This window comes from Diachasma alloeum, unplaced genomic scaffold (genome assembly GCF_001412515.2).
Source record: "Diachasma alloeum isolate Michigan unplaced genomic scaffold, Dall2.0 Dall_scaffold_00374, whole genome shotgun sequence".
NCBI lineage: Eukaryota > Metazoa > Arthropoda > Insecta > Hymenoptera > Braconidae > Diachasma > Diachasma alloeum.
This window is the reverse complement of record NW_021680513.1, coordinates 307,142-320,153: the sequence shown is the minus strand read 5'-3', so window position 1 is coordinate 320,153 and position 13,012 is coordinate 307,142. Positions and strand designations below refer to the sequence as shown.

The 13,012-nt window shown below is 37.9% G+C and overlaps 1 protein-coding gene across 1 annotated transcript in view; it reads right to left on the bottom strand.

The window, feature by feature from the left end:
* Positions 1-590: 590 nt before the first annotated feature.
* Positions 591-13,012, bottom strand: part of LOC107041736 — a 49,973-nt gene continuing 37,551 nt past the window's right edge. The window contains exons 3-6 of the mRNA XM_015262447.1: positions 8,329-8,545; positions 8,062-8,253; positions 932-1,037; positions 591-853 (exon numbers count right to left, since the gene is read on the bottom strand). Of these exons, the coding sequence (XP_015117933.1) occupies positions 659-853; positions 932-1,037; positions 8,062-8,253; positions 8,329-8,545 (710 nt within the window). The 3' untranslated portion in view covers positions 591-658. The remainder of the gene's footprint in view (positions 854-931; positions 1,038-8,061; positions 8,254-8,328; positions 8,546-13,012) is intronic.

Here is a 13,012-nt window from a genome sequence, read left to right as displayed (position 1 = left end):
ACTGAAATAATAGATTATTTTATTCCATTGAAATAATAGATTTTTTTTTCCATTAATATCAGATATAATATTTCTACTGCGTTTCAGTTTTGAAAAAGTAAATAAATCAGCACCATTTGGTCGAACGAAGTATTCATCCAGTTGAGTCATTCCTAGGCAATCCTCATTAGATTTCAATTATGACAATTATAGTGCTCTAGAAGATGATCATGTTAGTTATGAATTTGAGTGAACTTCTTCAATAATTATCAATGTTGAAAAATTAATGAAAATTCTTTCCTCAAGAAGATAAGAAATTTTGGAAAAATGATTAATCATTGAAGGAGTTCATCCAAGGCCATGTGCAGCATAGTCATCCTCTAGAGCAACATGATTGTTATAATGGAAACCTAATCAGGCTCGCCTGGGAATCTCTCAATTGGAAAAATACGATTTTGAAAAACTAAATACTTCTCTCAAGTAAATGAATATTTAGCAAAAATAATTTTTTTTTCTCAGTGAAAAGTAGTTTGTTATGATTGCTATTAAATGGCCCTCCGCTCTGCCAGTATATTAGGGATGGGTAATAACATCGGAAATCCGAGATAATATACATACAAAAAATGAATATAAGTATTATTTTGTACAAAATTGTATTAAGTACTAGCGATCAAATTAATCAACCGAGGATTGCGGTGATATCACTGATATGTTTTCCATTAAGAAAAACATTGGCAATCTCAACGAGAAATGCAGAAACATTAGTAGTTATCTCGTCATGGTAGTCCGAAATCAGTTGTGGTGCCATGTCCGAGATGATTTCACTGAGAAGGATAGAGGTGTTCTCGTCGTTGAAAATTCCAGTGGCTTTGAGCTGATGAGGAAATATCTCGAATTAAGTTTCAAATACATTGTGGACGACATGGAAGTTGTAACGGATTTCGCTACTCACCTCGAGACCTCCCAGGGAGATTTCAAGTTTAATTGACTTGACTTTGATTCCGTTTTCGAGACTTACAGCGACTACTGTCTGGACTGAGAAGTTTTTAATATTTACTCTGGAAGAAGAAATTCTTAGATTGTAATTTTCCTCTGATAAAATATAAAGTAAGTTGAGAACAGATGAGTTAGCGAATTTTTTAAACAACATGTTAGTTTTTTTCCCGTGTAAACGTATTTTTAAAACAACACAGAGAAAAGAATAGTATATTTCTAACCTAGGGAGGGAAAATAAAGGAACATCAGCTCGGAGCCCGAAGGCTCGGCTGGTAATTGCACTGGCGGCTGAGGGTCCTTTATTTTACTTCCCGTGGTTAGAACGCGATTTTCCGTCTTGGCGTAGGCGCAAAGTTAGAGTTAGGAAATGTAACTGTGCGCCCGCCGGGACGGAATAGTAGATTGTGCACCAAGAGAGGAAAACAGGAAATTCCAACCCGCGTGTGGATTACTGCCCGAGGCGAAGCCGAGGCTCCCATCAATTGATCGAATCTGTATGCAATGTTCTTCACTCAACATACATCGAGAGATAGTATTTTGTGTCACTAGACCGAACCAAAATTTTTCTGCCGAACATCAGTTTACAGCTCGAGTAGAAGGCGAGGGATGCAATCATATGAGCTAAACTTAGGGTTAAGCAAGTACCACCTGTATTTTATCAAGTTTTGTACATGAGAAAAAACTAGTAATTTACCAAGGAGATTTGAGAAGTTTTTGACCGCGTGTACGCGTGATTAAGAACAACGCAGTTGCTTAATTTGGCGCGAGAACAACCCAGTAACTGCGTTGCAAGAGTCATGCCTCACAAAAGTGAAACATCGCAATGGTCATCGAGGGGTTGGTCACTTAGGAAATCACTGGTCCACACGATTGGAAAACAAGGAAGAAATCACCAAAAACCACTGGAAATCAAGCGATTTCCATTTTTGGTAGTGGTTTCTAATGACTTCTGGAAATCGTGGGAAATCAATAGAAATCCTAGGAATTCAGGTGCTTTCAGAAATCATTAGAAATCATCAATGAAAGTGAAACCCAAATTTTTTATTCGAGCTCACTCATACGGCCCGTCTGACCCGCATGACCTTCTTATGCACATGTCATTTGATTCTTACTATTACATCCATAAAGCTCGTCTAAACTCTTTGGTTCCCCAAATCTTACCCATACACGACTATCGGTAGGTGCCCCACTTTGGCCCCGAAATCATGATCTTTCGAGTGATTTCTTGAAATCATGAAATCATTAAATTTACTAGAAATCATGGAAATCATGTAAAATTAAAAGAAATCATGATTTCCAATTCTGATTACGAAATCACAAAAATCATTCAAGAAATCACAGGAAATCATCCCATTTGGGAAATTACTAAACCATCCCATTGAGGAGTGAACAGCCCCTCGATGGTCATACGTCGTCAGTGTGGTGTACGCTAGAGACACCTAGCGTATCGAATGTTATTTTATTGACTCCATTTTTAGATTCACTCTCTCTTCCTCTTGGTACTTATAAGTGTATACATGTGTTTTTAAGTTAGATAAAATATAATCGATGATCATCCAAAGGAGTATAAACTAGTTATTAATCAATATACCTCCTACCTCATCTACAAACATTACAAGTGGCGACGAGGATAAAAGTTTTGTAATTTGAAAAGAATTGTGAGAGCAATGAGTAAAAGTATAAAGTGTGCATGACTGGGTTAGAATGGTAACCGAAAAATGGCTGACGCGCTCCAACAGGAAATAGCGAGGCTACAGGCCGAGCTACACAAATGTAGAGAAACTGCCCGAACCGAAATCATGAGCAAAGACGATCATATCATGGAGCTGGAAGCCCTGGTACAGCAGCACTCCACCGAAGTTAGAAGACTCCAGGAACATGTAACGATTATTGGAAGTAAGCAGATGGTAACAGCGTTGGGAACGATCGAACCATACGATCGCAAAACTGACTGGTCGCAGTGGTTACAGAGACTGGAACACTATACTGCAACAAATTCAGTGGCAAGTAATAAACACAAGGAATTATTCTTAAGCATTTTGGGAGCTGAGGGTTATGCTTTACTCTCCAATTTATGTGCTCCAGTAATTCCAAAAGAAAAGTCATTAGAAGAATTAATGGAATTAATGAATAACCATCTGAAGCCTAAGCCGAGTGTAATAACTTAACGTTTTAAGTTCAATAATTGTGAACAGAGGGACAGTCAGTGAGAGATTACCTAGCGGAACTTAAAAAATTGTCAACACATTGTGAATTTGGTAGTGCATTAGATGATTTAATTAGGGATCGGTTCGTGTGCGGGCTAAAAAACAAAAGGACAAAACAGAAATTGTTGTGTGAGAAAAATTTGACGTATGAGCGCGCAGTAGAAATTGCTTTAAGTGATGAGGCAGCAGCCAAGGATACTGGAGAAATGGACACTCCAAAACAAAGTGAATCAGTGAATTTCGTTAAAAGTCAAAAACATTATGGGAAGAGAAATCAAGAGGAAAAGAAGCCGTGTTCATGTTGTGGACGGATGGGGTCCACAAAAATTATGCCTGTAATTGTTGTAAAAGAGTTGGGCATTTAGCCTCAATTTGTCGATTTAATGATAATAAGAATAGAGACAATAATGACAACAACAAGAAAGACTATCAAAGTGACAAGAAACATAGTGATTTTAGGCATAAGAGGTCTAGCAATATAAGATTTGAAAATGTTAAAGGAAAAGAGAAAAGTGTAAACCAGAATTATGTTGATGAGATTGTGGAGCTAGATGAGCAATTCAATAATTTTTATACGATTGATGAGAGGGATGAATTGAATGCGAATGAGAGAAAAATTTTTTACACAAGCCCAATTAAAATTGATTTGTTAGTCGAAGGTAAACAAGTTACGTTCGAACTTGACACAGGTTCACCGGTATCTGCCATTTCAGAGAAAGAGTTCAAGGACAATGAGACATTCTCGTATTTACAATTGAGTGAAACAAATAGGAAATTTCGATCATACGCTGGTACTCCAATGATTCCACGAGGAATTTTGAATGTTGATGTTTCTTATGAGGAGAAATTATTAAATTTAGAGTTATTTGTCATGCCAGGTAGTAGTAAATCAATTGTGGGTCGAAAATGGATCAGAAGACTTGATATTTTGTCAGTAAAGTCAGCAGGAAATGTCGAGATTAATAATGTTATTAATGAAGTAAGTTTGACTGTTACAGAATTAAAAGAAAAGTATTCTTCTGTATTGACTGACAAGCTGGGGCTTTACAAACATGGCAAATTCAGATTAGAACTCAAAGGGGATGCTAAGCCAATTTTTATTCGACCACGAGTCGTACCTTATGCAATGGTAGAGAAAATTGAGAAAGAAATTGAGAGATTAGTTGATGAAAAAATAATTGAACCGGTAAAATCTGGTGAATGGGCAACGCCTATTGTGCCAGTATTGAAGCCCAATGGTTAAGTAAGGTTGTGTGGAGATTATAAAGTGACTGTAAACAAGCAAATTGATATTGACAGACATCCAATCCCACGAATTGCAGATTTGTTAGCGAAAATTCGTGAAGGACAGGTATTTAGTAGGATAGATTTGAGTCACGCTTATCAACAGGTAGAACTAGAGGAAAAATCAAAGCTACTTACTACAATTTCGACACATAAAGGGCTCTACGTGTACAATCGTTTATGTTTTGGTGTGGCATCAGCACCAGGGTTATTTCAGAGATTGATGGAAAAAGTTTTTTTTTGGTATTCAGGGAGTTATTTGTTTTTTTGATGACGTTTTAATTTTTGGTTCAAACAGAGAAACATGACAAATCATTAATTGAAGTTTTTGAGAAATTAAGAGACGCTGGAATGACAGCAAGACTAGAAAAATGTGAATTTTTTAAGGAAGAAATAAAATTCCTGGGATTTCAGATTGATAAGAATGGAATCCATGTTTGCAAAGACAAAGTAGAGGCAATTAATGCCATTAAAACACCCCTGAATACCACTGAATTAAAACGATTTCTTGGCATGACGAATTATTATTCAAAATTTGTTAATAATTATGCCCAAGTAGTAGCACCATTGTACAAGTTATTGAGAAAAGAGATAAGATGGAATTGGACAGAAGAGTGTCAAGTAGCTTTTGATTTGATTAAGGAAAAATTACTATCTCCAGAGGTTTTGATGCACTATGATCCCAAGTTACCTCTCAAAATTACATGTGATGCTTCGCCAGTTGGGGGTGGAGCAGTACTTTCGCACATACTACCAAATAATATTGTCAGACCAGTAGCTTCCAATTCAAGGTCATTAACAGTAGCTGAAAGAAATTATGCACAATTGGACAGAGAGGCCTTGGCACTGGTTTTTGGGGTAAAAAGTTTTCACCAGTATGTGTGGGGGAGGAAATTTTTGTTAAAAACGGATCACAAGCCTCTCAAATTTATTTTTGACCCAAATAGGAGTCTACCAAACATGGTAGCAGGCAGAGTCCAACGATGGGCAGTATTTTTAGCATCTTACGATTTCATTCTAGAGCATATTAAAGGTACTGATAACGTAGGCGCTGATTGTTTGTCACGTGCTCCAAAGCCAATGGTGGAGAAAGCTGATAGGAATCTGGATTTTTCATATTTGAATTTTATTGAATCTGAGGTACCAACACTAGATATTGAATTGATCAGAACTGAGACAAAAAGAGATGAAACATTATCGAAAGTTATTAAGTATGTTAGAGATGGTTGGCCCAAGGAGATTAAGTCTGAATTCGAGATTTTTAAGAGACGACAGAATGAATTGTACGTAGAAGATGATTGTTTGATGTTAGGAATGCGAGTTGTTGTGCCAATTGTATTAAGATCTATGGTGTTGAGTGAGCTCCATGTAACACACATGGGCATTGTAAGGATGAAAGCTATGGCTAGGTCGTTTGTGTGGTGGCCGGGAATAGACAGTGATATCGACAAAATCACCAAAACTTGTCAGTTGTGTTTGGAGAACGCATCCAATCCACCCAGATCTGAGTTGAACGTCTGGAAATGGCCAGAGGGACCCAATCAGAGGATTCACATTGATTATCTTCAGATAAAAGACAAAATGTATCTGGTGATAATCGATTTGTTTTCCAAATGGATTGATGTGAAAGCAATGAAAGACATTACATCGAGATGGACAATCCTGGCGATGAGTGAGTACTTCGCAACATGGGGTTTTCCGAACGTGTTAGTGAGTGATAATGGACCAAGCCTGGTATCAGAAGAGTTTGAATCCTTCCTGAAGAAAAATGGCATTCTCTACGTAAAGACTGCCCCGTATCATCCAGCCTCCAACGGAGCAGCCGAGAATGTAGTAAAAACATTCAAGAGGCAGTTCAAGTTGCTACAGAAGAATAATACCAACGAGGATGTAGCACTAACGCAGGTGCTGATGAGTTATCGAAGTACCCCACACTGTACCACAGGATATACGCCAGCCGAATTGCTGACAGGACGACCAATGAGAGCGAGACTTGACCTTCTAAAACCGAATTTACGTAACCGTGTAGTTCAACAGCAAGCAAGACAGAAATATCATGCTCCTGGATCGGGACTACGCTCGTTTGATGTTGGTAAAGTAGTCACGGCCAAAGATCATCTGAAAAATATTTGGATTAGAGCTGAAGTGGTTGAGAGACACTCTCCTGTAACGTACATCGTCAGAACAGCTAATAGGTTAATATGGAAAAGACACGTGGATCAACTACGTCCCACATTGTTACAGGAGAAACTGCAAGTGAATTCTGAGGACAGCGGAACATCAATAGAGAGGAATCTAGTTCCTTCAGAGCGAGAAGGTTCAACTGAGCATTCATCCCTATTGGACAACGTTCCCGAAGCAGTCAGCCCTATGGAAGCAGTTGCAAATGAATTGCCTAGTTCACGTGATAGTGAGCCCAGTGTTAATTCGAGCGACCCAGTAGGTGCATTTCCACCCGAGAAGACTATAAGCAGTTCCACCAGGGTCAGGGACATCACGAAAACCCCAACACCTACTCCAGTTGGAGATCCCGAGTTACGTCGTTCAAGTCGCATTAGAAGACCAGTACAAAGACTCAACTTATAGGCAATTGGACTGTGTGATTTTATAAAAGTAATGACTGAGCAAAAGGATTATGTTTGGAGGAGTGTGGTGTACGCTAGAGATACCTAGCGTATCGAATGTTATTTTATTGACTCCATTTTTAGATTCACTCTCTCTCCCTCTTGGTACTTATAAGTGTATACATGTGTTTTCAAGTTAGATAAAATATAATCGATGATCATCCAAAGGAGTATAAACTAGTTATTAATGAATATACCTGTTACCTCATCTACAAACATTACAGTCAGGATCAAACATCGCAAGGGTTATACCTCGCGAGGATCAAACGCTGTAAGGGTTAGACAGCAGAGGTAGGCAGAGACAATCTCAAAGGTCAAACGACAACAAGCGGCAACCGGGGAGGCAGGAAAGACAATCACAATGGTCCAACGATTGAGAGGGTCAAATAAAAGGAGCAGGAAGGAAAATCGTCAACGGTCTAACGGGAGACATGATCTTCGCGAGGTATAACCTTTGCGACCTCTGAATCTTGCAACGTTGGCCCCTCGTGAGTTATGACCGTTGCGACGTTTGACCCTCACGAGGCATGATCTTTGTAAGATACGACCCTCATAACGTTTGACGCTTGACCGACGTTTGACCCTCGCAAGGTATGGCACTCGTGACGTTTGACCCTCGCAAGGTACAATCCTCGTGAAATTCAGTCACGAGAGTTACTGCGCCAATAGTCGGATTAAGGGGTTTTCTACGAGTTATTTACTTTTTTCACCATTTAGTGGTAAATTACCAGTATTCTATGTACTGTAGAAAACTCCGATTTTCAGTGAACGACCGAACCCTGGCTAGAATAATACAATTCGGCCTTATGACGCCTGTGGCCGGAATGATAAAAATATTTTTTTTTATATTATGGCAGTGTCCAGTATCACCAATAATTGGTGATTGATTCCTAAAAATCAGTGACATGTTCCTGAGGATTAGTCACATGGATCTGAAAACCAGTTGTCTTTCTCCGTCAATATACACTCACTGGAATTCTCCATCTCCATAGACATTAACACCATCCATAACCACTCCTTTCACCGAGTATTTTCCACTAGGCTTGATCTCCGGGAACGTGAGCCCGACGGTTATTTTCGTCGGAAAGATACTGACCTTAGCCGTATCCACTTTGTAATCAGTAAGGCCCTCAACGTGCAGATTATTGATAGATACATTGACCCTATAATTATTACATAAATCAATGAGAATTTCGAATCAATCAGAAGATCCCCCGATCATTCAAAACAACACACACTTTGCCTTCTTCTCATCGAGTTCAATAGCCAATTCCGGCTTGTCGAGTGGATCCATAATGGGGACTCCCAAGGTAGCATTGCCCTCCTTCAAGAGTTTTCTCAGCTTTACATCGAGGAAGGTGTGTAACTGTGAGGTGTAGCTCCTGAGATGTCGAGGAGACCTTGAGTCTGCATCAAATAAGCCAACTTTGCCATTTTCAGTCATGAGATATTCATCTACACCGACAGAAAATTTTAGTAAAAATTATTCTACTTTTCTACAATAGTGTCTCATGAGTAAGGCCGGAGAGTTCCTTTACGGAAACGGTAGATCAGGCGAAGTTGGCGTCAAATAGTGATTTGAAGTGAGCGATAAATAGGGAGGGAAAGAAAGTTGAAAAACATCCTTACATCTTACATTAGAACATCCCTAAAGTTGAAAAAGAACTCTCGGTTTTCCCCCAAAACCATAAAGAAAGCCTAGACTCAGCCCGAAAGTTGAAAAATAACTCGGTTTTGCCCCCAAGACCCTAAAGAAAACCTAGACTCATCTCTAATGTTGAAAAAGACCTCTCGGTTTTCCCCCAAAACCCTAAAGAAAGCCTAGACTCATCCCGAAAGTTAAAAAAGAACTCTCGATTTTGCCCCCAAGACCCTAAAGAAAACCTAGACTCATCTCTAATGTTGAAAAAGACCTCTCGGTTTTCCCCCAAAACCCTAAAGAAAGCCTAGACTCATCCCGAAAGTTAAAAAAGAACTCTCGATTTTGCCCCCAAGACCCTAAAGAAAACCTAGACTCATCCCCAAAGTTAAAAAATAACTCGGTTTTGCCCCAAGACCCTAAGAAAGCCTAGACCCATTCCTAAAGTTGAACAAGAACTCTTGGTTTTGCCCCCAAGACCTCAGAGAAAACATAGAAAAACTCTACGAGCTCATTCCAACTCTAGTAAATCCCGAGACATACTCTAGGTTTACGGGAAAAACCTAGAATCCCAACTCTCAGGTTGGTCCGTCAGGCCTCTCCGGGGTTCCTGATTTTTTTGTAGCATCGTGGAGTGCTCCCAAATTTATTCCAATAACCAAACCTCTGTAGGCTCCATTTACTCAGTCGAATTTTTTTTCCGCTGAAAACTCGAGAATTTGCTACCTGATTCGAGTAATTTTCCCACTTGAATCTAGTATTTATCCTACTTGAATCAAGTATCTCCCTACTTAGATCAAGTCACAGTACTCGAATCAAATCGACTTTCCGGATTGAATCAATCCACTGAACATTTTGGTTATTTTTCACTGCTAGATAAAAATAGATAAATGAATTGAAGAAAAATTGGAAAATTAACGACGAGGAATTTTTGTGTAGAAATCTCTATAAATAAGTTGGATACACCAATCGATTTTTTCTATACATTTATATGGAATGTTTCTGATGAAAAACCCAGAGAACCTGAAGAATACCCTGATGGATCAAACCCAGAGTTAACCCAGACTCAACTTCCCAGAGATTACCTAGACTCAAATTTCCAGGAATTTTCCAGAGTTTCTCTCTCTTTTCTCCGGGTTTTGTCTATACACCCAGAGTTGACTCTGGATTAACTATGCACATACAAAAAAATTTAATAAAAAAACCAAGCAAATTCGCAAAGGAATTCTATTGAATTTCTATTGGAAATTCTATTATTTTTTTGCCGTTTCTATTGGAAATATTTTGTAGAAAAAATTCAATAGAAAATTGGTTTTTCTATNAAATAACTCGGTTTTGCCCCCAAGACCCTAAAGAAAACCTAGACTCATCTCTAATNTTGAATTTCTATTGGAAATTCTATTATTTTTTTGCCGTTTCTATTGGAAATATTTTGTAGAAAAAATTCAATAGAAAATTGGTTTTTCTATACAACTTTTTCTATTGGGACATTTTCTATAGAAATTTCTCGAGATAAAATTTAGTTTTAAAGTTTTTTCATCATACCATGTTTATTCTTTTCTTATTTGAAAAACAAGTAAAAAAACTTTAAAAATTTATTTCGAGAAAATAAGCCGAGAGAACCGAGAGTTCTTTTTTAAATTTCGGGATGAGTCTAGGCTTTCTTTAGGGTTTTGGGGGAAAACCGAGAGTTCTCTTTCAACTTTAGGGATGAGTCTAGGTTTTCTTTAGGGTCTTGGGAGCAAAACCGAGAGTTATTTTTTAACTTTCGGGATGAGTCTCGGCTTTCTTTAGGGTTTTGGGAGAAAACCGAGAGTTCTTTTTCACCTTTAATGATGTTCTAATGTAAGATGTAAGGATGTTTTTCAACTTTTTTTCCCTCCCTATTTATCGCTCACTTCAAATCACTATTTGACGCCAACTTCGCCTGATCTACCGTTTCCGTAAAGGAACTCTCCGGTCATGAGCCATTCTTTTCATTCTTGCCATTCTTTTCGTTCTTTTCTCATTTAGGTCTGAAATTGCGTGAAAATTTAATGTCCATTTTTGAAAATGTTCGGCTGAAATATCTGGTTCATGATATCATATTTCCACTGAGGATTTCTATTATTTTAAAATTCAAAATTTTGTGTAGTAATAAATGAAAACTGTGAACTTCAGTTCAATCATACCGTACAGTGTATTCCTTTGAAAGATCAAAGGAATACACTGAGAAAAAAAATTGCTTTTGCCAAGTATATTTACTTGCCACGAGTAAATGTATATAAATATTTGCATAAGACATTTCAAGTAAATTTTTTTGTAGTTGGTAAATATACTTGGCAAAAGCAATTTTTTTTCTCAGTGTATATTATGGAATTATAATTTTCCGTCAGTTACGGAATTCTTGTTTTCCCGGTACTCGAACGCTTGAAATTTCATTGAACTTTCTTATTTCAACTTTTATCGATGAACTAAATCACTTATCAACCATTAAGAAGCCCTCATTTGGTGATATTCAATTCTACACTGATAGAAACGGTGGAACGATTTAGTTGCTGTAACCCTTCACGGACGGGGCCCTTTTGCTTCCAAGTGTGGCGTACTCTCGATACAACTAGGATGCGATGACTTCTGATCAATGCATAATTATGGGACCATCATGTAATGAAGGCTACAGTATTCCTTTTCTCATTTTTATTTGTTCGGTTGAATTACTTCCCACAGTTTTTGAAATAATCAATTTTTAAAAGAACCATTTACATTTTCATGGCTCGATACGTGGTATCGACCCCGTGTGTGAGGGGTTACCGAGGCTTCTTAACTGCTAAGATATTTATGGCGTAGTCCGGAGAGGTCGAAAAAAAGTTGAGAAATTGATTTTTTTTTATACACTCTTTGATTTTTTCGAAACCCCAGATAGCCCTACGCAAAATCCCAGATAGCCTAGGAGAATGGTGGAAACACAGGAATTTAAAAAAAAAAACATTTTAACACGGGCTTTTATAGAAATTCAGAAATGAATTGAATATAAAAAAAGTCGCCATTTTTCTGAAATTTCGCACTTGGGTGGAGCTTTCACAGAGGAACATAAAAAAAAATAATCCAAGTGGCATAGGAGAATTGTTTAGAAGGGATAATTAAAAAACTCATGAAAAATAGGAAATCTGCGTGCGCAACTTGGAATAGCGACAACGTCGAGGTTAGAAATCGTGGAGGGGTAAGCGTGGCAAATACGGATGGAGTTGTGATGATACATTTCGCTATGGGGAGACCATAATAGGTGAGTGAATCAGGGATGCCAACTTGTACCTCGAACGGCACGACGTAGTCACTTTTTCTATCCATATTAATTATTTTTCAATTATCAAAAAGACAAGTTAGACAAATAAAACATCTCTCTGGGAGAGATGATTCCCCTCTGTTTCGCCTCCTACATGGCTCTCCGCCATAAATACCTCAAGTCTCGTTAACAGTAACTACATTCTTCTATCAACGTACCACTCGTCGATAGTTAACAAACCTTATTAACAATTAATAAATTATTCTGTCAGAATCATGTAGAATTCTATTCATATCTGGATACACGAAAAACAAAAATTCAGAAAAATTGTTCTGCTAGCACGTTATTTTTTTCGGATCCGTTAAAATCACAAAAAAAAGTACTGATTTAAGTCGACGTCTGTTTGGTTCTAATTGATTTTCGGCTTAATTCGGACCGAGTGACTCGGACTAGGCCAATCCGAATTTCGGGTCTGATATAAGTCGAAAAGTGGTTTATTTCAAGTAGAAACGGGGCCAGCCGACATTGATTTGAATCAAGCCGAGAAATCGGTTTGAATCAAACCGAAAAATTGACTTGAATCAAACCGAAAAATCGGCTTGAATCAAACCGAAAAACGGAGTGATTCACGCCGAAATTCTGCCTGCTTCAGGTAGATAGCGACACGATTCTCCTCGATTTTTCGGTTTGGTTCACACGGAGAAAAAAGTGGATTAGCTTTAGAAAAAAGTTTCTAAATTTTAGAAACGGTGGTTTCCAACCTGCAGGTTTTAAAATCTAGAAACTTTTTTCCAAGTTTTAGAAAAAAATCGTTTAAAATTAATGATCAAAATTGGGATTAATTTTAAACTAAAATATACTTCATTTTCAATAAAAATATTTTATAAAATCTATAAATTTTTTTTATTTTTGAGGGGGAATTTTGCAAAAAGGTGAAGGTGTAGTGATATCCGAGGGGGGCGGGTTATAAAGAGGAGGGTTTTGCAGGGGTGTTTTATGAAAGGGTGGGTTATCGTTGGGG